The following is a 16,061-nucleotide window of genomic DNA, read 5'->3' as shown; positions in this document are numbered from 1 at the left end:
GATCACAGCAAACCTAAGGGCATGGCCAAGCACTGCAATGTGACACCATAACCCTGTCCCACAATGGGCTGCCCCTGTGGTAGTCCACGCTGCCTGGACTCCACGTTGTGACGTCACAATAGTTGTGATCCCCGGCGTGAAGTCACAATAGCCCTGAGAGAGGGAGAGGAGGAGGGGGGTGAACGTGAGCCACAACAAGGGGCGGGGGAGCCCTACGTGACATCACCAGCAGCGCTGTCCCATAGCAGGCAGCGGCGGCCGCGGTGCTGCCGGAGTCCGGAGCTCGGACGTGGAGGCAGGCAGGCCCCGGGCCGGAGCCAGCATGGAGGAGGCCCAGGCCGGGCAGGAGCTGCGGGTCGGCTCGTCGGTGCCGGTGCTCGTGGAGCAGGTTGTGAACGACACGCTGGTGGTGAGCCTGAGCTGCGGGAACAGGACCTACAGCGGGATCCTGCTGGACTGCACCAAGAAGTAAGTACACCCCGGGGGGGGACTACAACTCCCAGCATGCTCTGCCAGCCATGGGGACATTGGGGTTTATTTTACTAGCCCCCCTCTGCTCTATACCCATGGCATTGCACTGAGTAACATTAATAACCTGGGATTTATCTCCCTGATTCCTGTGCTATCATTAACTGGGATTTAATTAACTCCAGGGAAGCCTATATATTCATCATACAGGGCTGGACACAAACTATTTATTTCTATCAGTGATGGTAGGTCTCTCCAGCTGTCTGCTGTACACTTACAACTCCCATTATGCACAGCCATCCCCTGGGACCCCCTAGGCTGCTACTTGTATAATAATGCTGACCCCATTCAGGTGGACACTCTAACTTTTCTTTCCTTGGGGTTATTTACTACATTTTGTAGGGACTGTAACCAATAAAAATGCACACGATCAAATTAAGCCAAAAAAAAAAAAAAAAAAAGCTAATTTGTGACTGGTTGACTTGGAGATTTATTTATTTATTTTATTTGTACCAGATCTGCTGTTTTTAAACATTTTGTAATTTGAGTTCTAACATTTCATAGTTTAGTGAGTAAAACACTCCAAGGCCTTGCTGCACTTGATGAGTTTAGAGGGGTTCCACATGTGGACAGGTGTGTGGAAAAAATCCGTATTATATGGGAACACCACAACCACTGCAGCTTAGAATAGTTTGGTGCATGGATGCTGTGTGTGTGTATGTATGTGTATATATATATATATATATATATATATATATATATATATATATTTTTTTTTTTATCGCTCTCATTGCATTGTAATATGCGGCAGATTTAATTTTAACATTACAGTATCCCTTTTTTACTCCTGTAGCACGTGAGAAATGGGCGAATATGTCTGCAAAAACATCGCTACTACCAGGGCAGCATGTACCGAGATTTCATTTAATGAAACCTTTAGTTTATATTAAGTTATTTTGTCTGTTCTCTGTAACTGTGTGCAAGACATTGAAAGTGTTTAAACATCTGATTATGGATTGTGAAAGCACACTAGGGCCCTGTCCATATGAGTCTTGATCTCAGTGGTTTACTCTCTAAATTCTGAGTATAAAACTCAAAATATAGTTTTGTCCACTACGCCATATGCTCTGTTTCGGGTTATTAACTCCTGAATTTTTTTCACTAGTCGGTGAATATTGTCTAAGAGTTGTATGTGTATATAGTATGTTTCATCTGTAAATACAAGGATTTGTGTGCTTATTGTGTGTCAGACGTTTCTAGCAATATGTTAGGAAACCCATGGTGCTCTGGTTGTCGGAGTAACACTCCTGTTGCCCTCAGCCAGTTTGTTGTTGTGTAAGTGTGTTGTAGTCTTGTTGCAGATTGCTGGCCACATCAAGAACGTTCTACAGTCACGCCTAATGGCACAAGGAGTCTTAGTGCAATAAAGTCCAGGGATCTAATTTCTTAAATGCATCCTGTCACTCTTACGTTAAGGCATTCCAATTCAGAAACTAGACCATGAGTTTTATTAGTACGTTACATACTGAAACTACAGGTAATATGCATTAAAAGAACCAATACAATATTAATAAACAAAATGCAGGCAATGGTTATATACTAGACAGGGGTAGGCAACCTTCGGCACTCCAGATGTTGTGGACTACATCTCCCACAATGCTCTTACAGATATAATGCTGGCAAAGCATCATGGGAGGTGTAGTCCAAAACATCTGCAGTGCCAAAGGTTGCCTATCCCTGTACTAGGACAATACATAGGTAAGAAACTGCACTTACGAACATTCGCTATTGGGCTCTGAAGTGGCTGTCCCCCAAAGTTTCCCCTATTTCCTTCCTCCCAATTAATCCTAGAAATGTTAAAGTATTTGTGGAATAAAATTGCTTTTCAATGTACTTATTCTGATTTCTTTTTCTATCACACAGATTTTGATGGCACATATAATGTAAATATGGAAAACCTGTTTAAGCCGTGACCTTTGTGGATGGCTAAACGTGTAACGGCACATACGATATACCAATACTCAGATCTCTTTTATTTTACGACATCTGTTAAGTGATGTGAAAGGCTTTGCCATATTAGGGTTTTCTATTTCTAAAGGGGAAGGGGCACAGTGTGCATCCCTGTCAGAAAAGAAATGCCGTAAAACATGGCACAGTGAACACTGAAAACTACAGGTTCAGGGAAAAAAAGGGAGATCCTTAAATCAAAGAGTGTGCTTTCTAATCCATTCAAATTTGCGAAAATCATGAACATTCTTATCAGGGCACCTGATCTCTGCATTGGAATATAGTGTTAGAAATGCAAAGGTGAATTGGTCAGGGAGGGAGGAAGGAACAAAGCAGCTGCTTAGTCCTTGGCTATAATCAGCTTTAATGAATTTAAGCCTTACACCGTGAGGGGGGGAGGGGAACAGTTTGCTCCTAAATTATCTGCTGTCCTGTGTTTTACTTCTTGCCTTACGTAAAGTCAAGTGGCGGAACAGAACACTCTACTATGCTACTAAATCTTCTAGGCAAGCTGAAATCAGCTTGTCCTTTTAATTATCTAATGTGCCTGGCACATGCACAGTTAATGTACCAGGCATGTAGTCGATTTGACACATGCTTTATTTTCACTGTCAACTGCAGTATTCCTGAACTAGCTTGTTTCTCTGTAAGCCTCTTACTGATGTGCCAGTCGGTGTAAATACCCTTGGTGTCCTGGATGAGCCTTCATGGCATTTTTCAAGAAATGCTTTATTAGCCTTCTGAAGAATGTCTTTTTTTTTTTTAAGTGTTTGTTTTTTGTTTTTACTTGGTGTGCATTCAAAACATAACAACAAAAAGACCCTTCAAATGTTTTCAACTGCACCTTTTTAACCACATTGTGTAGTGGTGCCTGAATGCTCTTAAAGCCTCACCCTGTTCTAAGCTTGCTGTCTCCTATTATATTCGGCAGAGAGCATGAATCAATGACACTCTCTCTCTTTCTCTCCAGAGAATATAATCGAATACTGCCCCCCCTCCCCCGTTATGGGTTATGGATGCAGCCAGCATGCCATTTAAAGGGAAATGATCATCTTAAACCTACCTGCAGATCCATTACCACGTTGGAAAAAGAGAAGTATTTGTTTTTGTGCATACCTTTATCATCACAAAGTTTAATTTTGTGATGCGGCATATTTACCACAATAAAACCACTGTTTTGTGGCTGGTTTAAAAAATATTTTTTTTTTTTTTTTATGTAAATGGTAAGAATTTGCATGCAAGCGGACAATAATGGCCATTCTTGACTACTAGCAATTTATGGGGAATACACTGGCTAAAAGAATAGGGGAAATGTAGACCACAACTGTGGCAGATGCCACGTTTGGCCCATACTAATTTATTCAGATCCTTGACAATACAAACAATGGTTTCTCAAAAATAAAGCTGTCTCTTCTCCCCCACCCCTGTTTTCTCCCTTGCCACCTCCTGTAAAAAAAATGACACTAATCTTATATCATATTATATATATATATATATATATATATATATATATATATATATATATATATATATATAATAACTTTTTAAAATCGTTTTCTAACTGTAAGTACGACCATTTTTACCTGTAACATCTTAAGAACCAGGAATGTATCGGGTCACGGTACAGGATTTGCAAATTCAAAGTTATTTGCAAGGGTTAAATAAATAAAAATATGCTGTTTGTCATCCTCAAACATCTTGCCGAGCCACTGCTGGTAAATAAGTGCGATGTCACATATTGGCTGAGATTGTTATGGACCAAGTGTGATGCCAGCATGTGACTTTGGTTAATTTAGGGGGAGAAACACTCATTAATTTTCAGTTGGCAACGTCTTTGTTTAAAGCTTGTTTGTATTAAGGATATTCTTCTGTGCTTTCTCCAGTCTTACTTTACGTAATTGTATGCAATAACAACCAGGGCTTAAGTTTTTAAAAGCTGCAAAATGCATTTGAGACACCACATAATCTTGTAAATAGCTGGGTAAACAAAATATTGCAATATTAATAACGAAATATGGAAATAAGTCTTGCTAAATTTTCTTGGCATAATGTGTTGACGTTACCCTTCCACATCTAGTTATATAATTGCTCCATAACAAAATACTGAGCCAAGTGACCCAACAAAGTGTAAAACAAATAAAGTGTACTTTCTAGTCAGTCAAAATAAGCTTTATGGGAGCAAAGCTCTCATTAAAGTAGGCCTTTTATATTTGCTTATATTAAAGTGACGCTATAGTCACTAGAACAACTACAGCTTAATGTATTTGTTCTGGTGAGTATAGTCAGTTCCTGAAGCTTATTTTGCAGTAAACACGGTCTTTTCAGAAAAAAAGGGATACCTCCAGTGGCCACTCCTCAGATGGCTACTAGAGGTGTTTCCTGGGGCAGTGCTGTACAGTGTGCAGCGCTGACATTCAGTGTCTCCACCCTCTGCATGGAGACACTGAACTTTCCTCATAAAAATGCATTCACTTTCTACGGGAAAGCATTGTTTTTGGCTGAGATCATCAATTCTGATGATGTCAGCTAAGGGGACAGAGCCAGCACCAGCAAATTGTGGATAGATAGGGATGTTAACATTATAGGCTCGTGTTCCTAACTCTATAGTGTTCCTTTATATAATTGAACAATTCTTTACGTTGATAGTTGATAACTTTGTGGGCTCTTATTGTTTTGATGAGATAAACTTCAACTCTCTCACAGTGAGCTCAATTCTTATCTGGAATAGTCTTCTGCAATATAATTGTTCCTGAATTGGCTTGGTGTATTCCATAAACTCGTACCTCTCAGGGTTTTATGGGACATGTACTCAAGCATTTGGCAACAATCACATAGGAGGTGTAGCATTGCTTTGTGAGCCGATAACTTTATTGGGTCCTCTATTTACATTCGTATATATACACACACAACCACATCTCAGAAGTCTTTAATTGCACTTTTGGGAGTTGTATTATGAGCATATGTAAGCTGTACAAATATTTGGAATTGCTGAAGAAAAGGTTTTATTTTGTGATGTCTTTTGCTGACAAAAGTGACCTTTTAGCTGTAGTAATTTTACCAAACCACAATATAGGCAAATTTATTCAGGGATCGACAAACCATGCAAGAGACAGAAGTTCATATGGAGCTTGGAGTGTCCTTAAAAGGACACTCCAGTGCCCAAATAAATAAACGAGGGGCTATTGCAAATGCTGCAGATATATTGTCTGGAGCATTTGCAAGCCCCTCCCTTTATAACCAATAGCAGACTTTCTATGTTTGTCCTATCAGACTTCCCACTGCAGCTCAATGAGACGTCTTTGCGAAGCAGGTGCTCTTGGCAATTGCCTTCCTTTTGAGTTTAGCTCCACTGAGTTAAACAAACCAGAAAGTAACTGGGCTTGTTGTTTAATTGACAGGCTGGGGGGTGTAGCAAGACTTCAGACAAGAAATCTGCAATTTTTGTATGCTGTGTTGAGATATACCCCAAATGTAAAAAAAATAATAATAATAATAATAATTGCCTGAATGTTTTCGATAGGGCTATATCTACTAAACAGTGATTTATTTGTATTTGGGCAGTGGAGTGACTCTTTTTAATTGTCTGACTTTGTTCATTAGTTTAAATGGACAGCCTATAAGTACTTTCTGATCTATTATTTTTTTTTTATTTTTTTTTTTGTCTGCACACATTTACAAGGATCCTAGTATTTTTCCAGAATAAGGAGTCACTGTTTAAAAAAAATAAATACATTTAACAAAATGGTTTGGCAACGCACCTGGGGCCCACTGGTCACCTCCTCCTCTGGAGCCCGCAAAGACAGTCTGAGCTAAGTACTGCACTGCCTGACTAACTCAGTGCATTATTCTTTTTGGGTCTGATGAGGTTGTTACTGGCGGACCCTAGGTAAGTTGTCAAACCATTCTTAAATTATTTCTTTTATCTACTTAAAGTGGGAGAGTGCCAGGGCACCCCTGACACCATAACTACTACAGCAAACTGGAGTGTTATGGTTCTTTCTATATCACAAACTGATAGTCAAATGTTGTCCACAGTATAATAGAAAAAGTCAACCAACCCGTTTTGGACTCCATATTCTCAGTTCCTGTTCTTTAGTCATGCTTCCCTCCCGATGTTGGCCCCGTCACTCCCAAAGAAAACCATTCCCTCTGTCTCCTCTTATATTTAAATGTATGTTTAGATGAGATGGAATGACAAGAAAATGCAATTGAGATACAAACCAGTTCAAGTATTTGTTCCAAATCTACATGTTTTACTGCTTAATCATCTAACATTTCTCTCTTTCTTAGATCGGGGTTGTTCTGTGTGCCACCAACTCTATTTCCAAAGTATGATGACCCTCCAACCAATGGTACTTCTAATGACATTTCTGAAGATGCCAACACAACACATCCAATGTCTGGAATGCCTCTTCAAAATGTTGACCTTCCTATGGCAAGTAACACAGATCAAGTTCCCCCACTAATTCCTCCACCCGGGACTACTCCTTGCTACCCACCTTACTTTGAAGGAGCCCCTCTTCCCCCTCCTTTGTGGCTGAGAAATTCCTACAACCAGTGGGTTCCTCAGCCACCTCCAAGGACTATAAAAAGGACAAGAAGAAGAATGTCAAGAAACAGGGACTCGGGGAGGCTTATAATGAGTACCATAAGATTAAGACCACGTCAAGTTCTTTGTGAAAAATGTAAGAACACATTAAATTCTGATGAGGTTAAGGGGGAGAAACAAAAATCTTCAAACGGCAGAAAGCATCATATGGAGGACAAAGCGCAAAGTAAGCTTGAATCTGATGAAATCAAATCTAAAAAGGAGTCAATAAAGGATTTGGTGCATAGAAGTCCAGTTATTAAGATATCTTTCAGTACACCTCAGGGTAAAGGAGAAGTGGTTAAGATTCCATCTCGTGTGCATGGTTCTGTGGAACCATTTTGTCCAAATCAGACATTACAAAATGGAAGTAGGGACCAAGACTTGCCCAAAGATGATAGCCTGCAAACTCCAAAAAAACTAGTGGATGAATCAAACGGCAGTCAAATGGCTTCCATTCCAAAACTAAAGTTGACTAAGCCCTTGCATTCCAGATTAGAAGTTCCACCTCCCAAAATTAGAATTAGACCTCAAAGGACTAATGGCAGAAAAAGTGTTTCAACCTATAAATCTGAACTAATCGATGGTATAGACGTTCACCAAAACAGCAGGAGATCGGATAGCCATTTGTCACTTCTCTGTATGGATGAATGCTCAGATAGGCGATTCCACGATGCGTCTCTCGGGAGTTCAGGCGAAGACGATGATTTTAAAGGTTTTCGGCACACAGAAGGACCAAACTTAAATTTGGTTATGAATTACAGAAAAAGAAAAGCAGATTCATCTTGTGCATCCTTATGCAGTAATGATAGTTTGGATGAATCAAAATCTTCTTTGGACTTAAACGCCATGGGATATTGTGATCTTATACCTGGTGATGATCTTTCGGTTTCCTCTTCCAAAGATGAACAGAAAACTCTCCCTCCACTGACTGTTCGGTTGCATACTAAGAGTGTGCCCAACTGCATCACTGTAGAAGGAAAGACCATTTCAGTAGGAGACATTGTATGGGGCAAGGTTCATGGCTTTCCTTGGTGGCCTGCACGTATTCTAAGTATTAATTTGAATCAGAAAGAGGATGGTGAGCCAGCTTGGCACGAAGCAACCGTTTCATGGTTTGGTTCTCCGTCAACATCCTGTTTGTTAATTTCAAAGCTGTCTTCTTTTTCTGAATTCTTTAAACTCAGATTTAATCGTAAGAAGAAAGGTGTGTATCGTAAAGCTATTACAGAAGCTGCCAAGGCTACTGATCATGTTACTCCAGAAATTAGGGATCTGTTAATGCAGTGTGAAACGTAACATCAACACCTATCTATGGCAGGTAAGTAAATCCACGACTCGCAGGCAAAAATTGCACTGTCTTCAACATTCCTCATGTTTATCAGAAACTACATATGCACACACTCATTGATAACCAAAATGTATAAAAAGGTTGGTTCATATAAAAATACTTTCAAATCGCTATGAATTTGTAATTTAAAGGAACACGGTTATTAATAATAAAATAAAAAAAATACAGAATAGGATCAGGGCACACACAAAATAGTTTTTACATTTTACAAGGCTGCTTAAAATAGCCTATCTTGGCAAACAAATATAGGGATTCAGTTACACTTTATGACCATATTGTTTAAGCCCAGCACTATGTCGCAGTACCTTAAAATCAGCGAGTAAAACCCTAATTTTTTTTTTTGTAAATTTTTTTTTTTGTAAATTTTTTTTTTTGTAAATTTTTTTTTTTGTAAATTTTTTTTTTTGTAAATTTTTTTTTTTGTAAATTTTTTTTTTTTTTTATTAAAGTTTTGAATGTTTTATCATATCAGCGTTTTGCAAGGTCAAATTACAGCATTGTAGGAAAAAGAAATAATCAACACCATTGAAAATACAAGGTTAAGAACAATGAGAAATGTGTGGGTGATCACGCCCATTTGATTCGTATTGGACTCGCAGGTCCATGGTTAGTTGGGTAGCTTTTTGGCGCGCAGGCCTCAAGTGCAATATACGTTTCATTTTCTATTTGTAAATATGATTTTTATTTGGGTCTTGGTTTACACATGTTTTCTAGTGTACCTCCTCGTGTGTTGCAAGACATTCAACCAGGACTCGCCGGTCCCAGTGATTTGCCCATCAACTCACCGGAGCAGTTTATAGGTGTGCACTTTTGGCATGACCATACAGGCTTATTGTGGTGACTCGCAGGTCACTTTATATCACAGGTTTTATTTGCGTGTCGGACTCGCAGGTCCCACTTAGTGCATGCAGTAGGTGGTATTTGCGGGTGACTCGTTTGCCTGATTGTGAGGGCATGCAGGTCCCTATACCCCTGAGGTTAGTGCCCATGAGGTGTGAGTCCTGAGGCTGTGGTCCGCCTGACCTTGATCTGGAATGGTAGTAGTATTTGTTTGTCGGTATGTGTAGGAGTGAGACCGCTCGGTCTCTGGTGGAACTATTGATTAATAGCCCAGTCTGTCGGGTTGACTATTCTGTGGCCCCGTCGGGCCCATGTGTCCCTTGTGTTGTTCCTGGTGTAGATTGTGTGTGCTTTAGTACTTTGTGTAGGAGTGTGTGTGTGGTAAGAAAGGGTCCCGTAGCAGCCGCGGCCCCAGTGTCCTCCTGTCCGTCTCTCTATGAGGCACATTAGTCTTCTCGCATTCAAGTTGTGTGGGAGCCCCCCCCCCCCCACGTACGTTCCTCTGTTTCGTATGGGTTTCGTTTAAGCTAGTGGGGATCCGATAGGTGGGCTTATGAGCACTCCCTACTGTCTCTCCTGTTCCCGTGAGGGAATGCCCGTGTGCCTATCCAAAACCCTTCCCCCTTTTGGTCATCTGTCAGCTCACGTGTGTGAATCGTTTTTGTGCCTAGGCTCCGTGTGTGTGCCCTGGCGTGTGGTGGGGGCCCCGGTCCCGGCACAGCGGCGCCACGAGAGCCCTCGCCATGTCGAAGGGCCGCGGCCCCCCCCCCCCTCCCGAGGGTGTCTACGTTCTAGCTGGAGAGTGTGCCTTGTAATATAGTAGCGAAGTCGGGTTTGGATGTCTGGAGAATCCAGTGTGTCCATGTGTTTAAGTACTTTTGGAATGTGTCGTTAGCAGTATGGTGAAGTTCTTCGAGGGATCTTCGTTCCTCCATTTGTGTGAGCCATGTTTTTAGGGGGGGGGTGTCTCGCTGTTTCCAGAACTGTGGTATCAGTGATTTGGCTGTGTTCAAGATGCGTATTGTAAGCGATTTCTTGTAAGCGGTTCTGGGAATCGTGGTGTGGTGTAGCAGCATGGCTGCTGGGTTAAATGGTGGTGGGTCATCAGTGAATCGTTGCAATATCTTGTGTATGGCCTCCCAGTATGGGGCTATCTTTTTAACACTCCCACCATATGTGTAGGAGGGTGCCCCTTTCCTCTTCGCATCGCCAACACTGTGGGGAGTGCGATGGGATTCGCGTGTGTAGGTTCTCTGGGGTATAGTACCACTGTGTCAACAGCTTATAGGCCGTCTCTTGTGTTTTACTAAAGCTGGAGCAGTGGTGAGTAAGAACATATTTTCTCCCAATCTTCCTTGTCCAGTGTGTGGCCTAGTGCCGCCTCCCATTTCCCATAGAATCTTGGTTGTTCTGTAGGTGTGAGTGTTAGCAGCAAGGTGTATAAGGTGGAAACCCCGTGTGCCAGTGGGTTCGGGTCCAAACAGAGATTCTCAAAGGCGGTGGTTGCCCGGGTCAATACCAGTCCCTGGGGGAGTGTGGCTATGTAGCTGCGGATTTGTTTGTATTTTAGTTGCGTCAGGAGGGTGTGTTCTACTGTTCCCAGCAGGTCATCTAGTGTCTTGATGCCTGCTGTCGTGTGCACATGTTTAAGTCTAGGTATTGGATCACGTATTAGGTCTCTGAATGCTCTTGGGTCTAGGCCTGGCGGGAAGGTAGAGTTGTGCGTGAGTGGTAATAAGGGGGTCGGGTATGTGGTCAAGCCGTGTCTCCCTTTTGTGCGGTTCCATACCCGTAGGGTTGCTCTAGTGTAAGGGGACTGTTTCGCATCACCTGTTGAGGACTCCGGAGGCAGCCATGGCAAGACTGTGAACGGTATGCCCGCTATATGTTCCTCTGCCTGTTTCCACAGTTTGAGTCCCTGCCTTAGACCACTTTAGTATTCGCAGGAAGTGGCATGCCTTGTAGTAGAGGGTGAAGTCTGGCAAGGCCAGTCCGCCCCTGTCTTTTGGTTGTGTTAGAAGTGCATGACGGAGTCTAGGGTGCTTCCCGCCCCATACGTATTATCCTAGGGCCGTGCGCAGTGAAGTGAAGGAGCGGGGGATTGCTATGGGAATAGTTTGGTACAGGTAGAGAAGGCGAGGGAGAAAGTTCTTCACCACCTGTATCCTACCTAGCCAGGAGATATGTGGGTATGCCCACTCTTGCATATCCGTGCGCATTTTCGTCTGCATGGTGGTGAAATTTTCCCTGTACATGTCCCCCTCTCTTTTTGTTAGCCATATGCCTAGGTATTTAATTTTTTGGGTCGCCCAGTGGAAGGTGTAACATTGACGTAATGGTTCCGCCCTACGCTCTGGAATGGAAACATTCAGTATGAATGACTTGCTCAGGTTTATTTTGAGGTTGGAGAGGTATCCAAATTCCTGAAATGATTTCAATATGTTAGGGAGGGATATTTCTGGGTTGGTCACATAGAATAAGAGGTCATCCGCGTAAGCCGCGATTTTGTGGTGTGTCGTCCCTAGTTGCATCCCTTGTATGTCCGGGTTGTTCCTGATGGCCACCAGCAGTGGCTCAAGGGCCAGGACGAAAAGGATCGGGGACAGGGGGCACCCCTGCCGCGTGCCGTTCTGTATGTCAAACGGCTCCGACAGGGCGCCGTTTACGATCACCTGTGCTGAGGGTTGTGAATATAGTGCTTCTATCCACCCCCGAAGCCCAGGTTCCAGGCCCATGTGCGTGAGAGTGTGGAACAGGTATTTCCATCCCACCCGATCGAAGGCCTTCTCCGCGTCCGTGGATAGCAGGAGAAGGCCTCCCGGGGTTCGTCTACCGCTATGCATCACTGTGAGGGTGCACATGGTGTTCTCCCGCGCTTCACGCCCCATCACAAATCCTACCTGGTCTGGGTGTACTAGCATGGGCACGTGTGTTTGTATTCGGTTTGCCAGTATTTTAGCTAAAAGTTTGAGATCACAGTTTATGAGCGATATAGGGCGGTAGCTTCCGCACTGCTCTCCGTCTTTACCATCCTTAGGGATGATCGTAATGTGTGCCGCCAGGGAGTGCTTGGGGAATTGGTGGCCCTCCTTTATAGCATTAAACGTTGATACTAGTGGGGTGTATAGGACGTCAGCGTATGTCTTATAGTAGCAGAGCGGCAGGCCATCTGGGCCCGGGCTCTTGCCCGGTTTCATTATTATTATTATTATTATTATTGCAATTTATATAGCGCCAACAGATTCCGTAGCGCTTTACAATATTATGAGAGGGGATTTAACTATAAATAGGACAATTACAAATAAGCTTACAGGAACAATAGGTTGAAGAGGACCCTGCTCGATCGAGCTTACATTCTATATTTCATCTGCTTCACTGCTGTAGTCAGTTCCTCTAGCGTTATCTCTTCATCTAGGAGCTCTGCCACAGCTTTGTCTAGTGTGGGCGTCGAGTGTGATTGTAGGTATTTGGTGATCGAGTCTGTGAGGCGTTCGTCTGCGTGTTGTGTGTGCGGTCGTGGGAGCGTGTATAGTTTGGCGTAGTACGCCCTGATAGATTCCTGTATCTTTTGGGGTAGTCTGTGTAATGTGTTCGTACTGTCTCTAATGCTATCTATGTATGTTAGTTGTCGGCGTTTGGCTAGCATTCTCGCCAAGAGTTTCCCACTCTTGTTGCCATGTAGTGCGAAGAACGCTTTATGTCGTAGCGCATCCCTATGGTGTCTCGTCTGGAGTAGTTTAGTCAGGTCTCTGCGCAGGGAGAGCAGTTGGCTCTGTAGTTCGGGTGACTGACTGGTTTTATTTTGGTTGTCCGTCTCTTGTATTTTCGCCAGTATGACTGCCATGGCTGCCTCTCGTTGTCGTTTAAGTATAGAGCTTTTTTGTAGAAAGTGTCCCCTTATCACGCTCTTGTGTGCCTCCCACCTAATCGTCGGGGACGTTTGGGATGATGTGTTAAAGTCAAAATCAAAATATTCTCGGAGGGTAGCTCCGATGTCTGATCTTACATCTGGCACAGCGAGCAGATGTTCATTGAGTCGCCATTTGGCGACTCGTGGTCTGTATAGTGGGGACGCAATTGTGAGCGTCACGGGGGCGTGATCCGACCAAGTGGCCGTGCCGTGTTCCACTTGTAAGACGAGAGGGAGGTGATAATGTGTTAGCAGAAAATAGTCAATTCTGGTGTATGAGTTATGGGGATGTGAGAAGAATGTATAATCCCTCTCGTCTGGGTTGTTTGAGAGCGGTCAAGTGTTGAGTTGGAATGTGGGTGGTGCCGGTGGATGTGTCCCATTTCGGGTCTAGTGCCATGTTGAAATCGCCCCCTATTATCAATATACCCTCCGTGAACCCCTGTATCTTGCGGAGGATTCCCTTGAGGAATTTGTAGTGTCTCTGATTGGGGGCATAAATGTTAGCGAAGGTGTACAGTTGTCCAGCTATCGTGCCCTTCAGGAGTACGTATCTGCCTTCCCGATCAGTCAGTAGCCCCTGTTCCCGAAAGGGGACTCCCCTGTGTATGAGAATTGCCGTGCCTCGTGCCTTGCCCCCGTGATAGTCACTGTAATAGCCCGTGGGGTAGTGGTGGTCGTGTAGCTTCGGCCTAACACCCTCCTTAAAGTGCTTCTCTTGGATGAAAACGATTGACGCCCTAGCGGCGTGAAAGTCTCTTAAGGCTGTTGACCTTTTTTCAGGTTTGTTCAAGCCCCGTGCGTTGATGGAGATCAACGTGAGGTTGGCAGGCGTTAATGTCATTTTAGGACCTGCCACGGCGAGTCCTGGGCCCCGGCTGATACGGGTTGGGAGGGGAGTAATGTCTAGAGAATATGAGTGTGTGTTGGCTGTGTTATCCGCCGTCTCTACGGCGTCAGGAAATTTGCGTCTAGGTGACCGTGTGGACCCTCTCCCTCTCCTGGGTCTTTTATGTCGGTCCCCTTAAATCGGCGCTTCTCCCGTGTGGGAGTAGAAGGAAAGCCGAGGTTTTCGGCCTGGTCAATGTGTAGTTGGCTGGGTGTGGGATGCACCCTCTACTCTTACCTCAGTCTGTGTCCCTTGTCGTCCCCTTTGGGGCTCCATGTGATTGTATGCGTGTTTTGTGTCCTCGCCTCAAGCTCGTGGTATGACATTGGGTCATTTGTAACTGAATCAGTGTATTGTAACATGGAACTTACAGTAAAACCTCTACATAAACATATTAAAACAGTAACTTTTGCGTATAACCCCTTTGGCCCGGCCCAGTTCAAGGGTGGGCCCCCCTGCGTATCCCTGCTTCCAGAGGTCAGCCAGCTCCTTCGCTCTCCGTTTCATGCCCCTGCGTCCCTACCCCTCTCCCCCATGCGTGTACAGTCTTGTCCGCCTGTCTGTCCCCTTGGGTGTAGTCCATTGTGTCAGTATGTGCGTTGGTATGCGTCAACCTTTCGCTCTCACGGATGTGAGCAAGGGCTGATGTGTTCCCTCCCTGACCTTCCTCCCTCCGGTTCCCTATGTCTGCGTGTATGTCGGTCAGTTGAGTTACGTTCGTGTTACATGGGGGCGGGGTAAGGGTGTCTGTCCGTTTCTCCCCTATCCGGTCGGATAGTGCTACATATCCCCTAGTGATGGTGCGTCCCGGTGTTATTACCCTGACCTCTTTCCATCCCCCTCTCTTCACCCCCGGGCGTCTGAGCGGCACGGGCCCCACCCCCCGACCTGCTCCTGGGTAGGTCATCACTAGGCCCTTCGGGGGGGAGCGGTTGCCTGCGCCGGTCGTCCACCAGCCTCCCCTCCCTCTCCCGGTATTTTGAAACACATTGCATGCAATTTTACCATCCTATACCCTGTCCTCCCTCCAGTGCTTATATGCAATATCCCTTAAGGGAGTGTGATCGTGGTAAAGTTCCCAAAGTCTCTCTGACCTGTCGGTCAGGTGTATAGAATACTTGCGGTTATATCCGTCCGACCAGAAGTCTCCGGATCTCAGGTCCCGGGCCGTGGTGCGTGCCGTGGATCTGGGGCACCAGTTTGCGCTTACAGGGGCGGTTGCGGGACGGTGGTGTCGTGTCCATGCTAGTCCTATGTCAGGGAGTGTCTGTTCTTTGGCCCACAGTATGGCCTGTCAGTTCCAAGTCATATCCTCTGATAATGTGGCTGTGTCCATTTGTGGGGTGTCGGTTGGTCTCGTTCATGTCCGGTTAGGGTGCAGTTGGGCAGGGGAAGGGACTCCCCCGGGTGGCGTCGCTGTCTCAACTGGTCTCGTTGTTGGATGCTGGCTGGTACCTCCGTTCCTTACAGGCCTCTCGGGCCTGTAGCCTGCTGACGGGTAGTTCGCGGGATCTGGCTGCCTGTACCTTGCGGTCTCGGATGAGGTACCGCCGCATGGACGGGTCGACAGGTACCGCCGCATGGACGGGTTCGCGGTGCCCCTCGGGGTGTCCGCTGGCTTTGAGGTGTTGTTGTCCGTGATTTGCCCATATTCGTGGCAATTGAGTGATTTGGGCGAGGTTGTGCTGGGAGCCTTGCGGGGAGCTCCGGGTTCACGCGGCCATCTTCCTCGGCTTCCAAGCCACGCCCCCCGTAAAACCCTAATTTTAACATGAAAGATGAACATTTTAATTTCAATACTTGCTGCTTAAACTGTTTCAAGATACTGAATCTCAATGTTTTAAGCTGAGAGATGATTTTAACTAGCATTGTAAAATTTGTAATTATCTTTATTTATTTTGTGTGTGCGCCTGTGCATGCGCACAGTTCCTTAATTTGCATTTTGTTATAAATAAGGATATAGTTTATTTATAATGCTGGTGTTACTCTGTTTATATTGTTGACCCCT

The 16,061-nt window shown here is 44.6% G+C and overlaps 1 protein-coding gene across 1 annotated transcript in view; it reads left to right on the top strand.

Annotated features, from left to right (window-relative positions):
* Positions 1-209: 209 nt before the first annotated feature.
* PWWP2B (PWWP domain containing 2B) overlaps positions 210-16,061 on the top strand; it is a 59,602-nt gene continuing 43,750 nt past the window's right edge. The window contains exons 1-2 of the mRNA XM_063433557.1: positions 210-468; positions 6,766-8,384. Of these exons, the coding sequence (XP_063289627.1) occupies positions 323-468; positions 6,766-8,362 (1,743 nt within the window). The 5' untranslated portion in view covers positions 210-322 and the 3' untranslated portion in view covers positions 8,363-8,384. The remainder of the gene's footprint in view (positions 469-6,765; positions 8,385-16,061) is intronic.

The sequence above is a fragment of the Pelobates fuscus genome, chromosome 10 (assembly GCF_036172605.1).
Source record: "Pelobates fuscus isolate aPelFus1 chromosome 10, aPelFus1.pri, whole genome shotgun sequence".
Classification (NCBI taxonomy): domain Eukaryota; kingdom Metazoa; phylum Chordata; class Amphibia; order Anura; family Pelobatidae; genus Pelobates; species Pelobates fuscus.
Note: the sequence above shows the minus strand (reverse complement) of the source record. Positions and strands in the feature narration are given on the sequence as shown.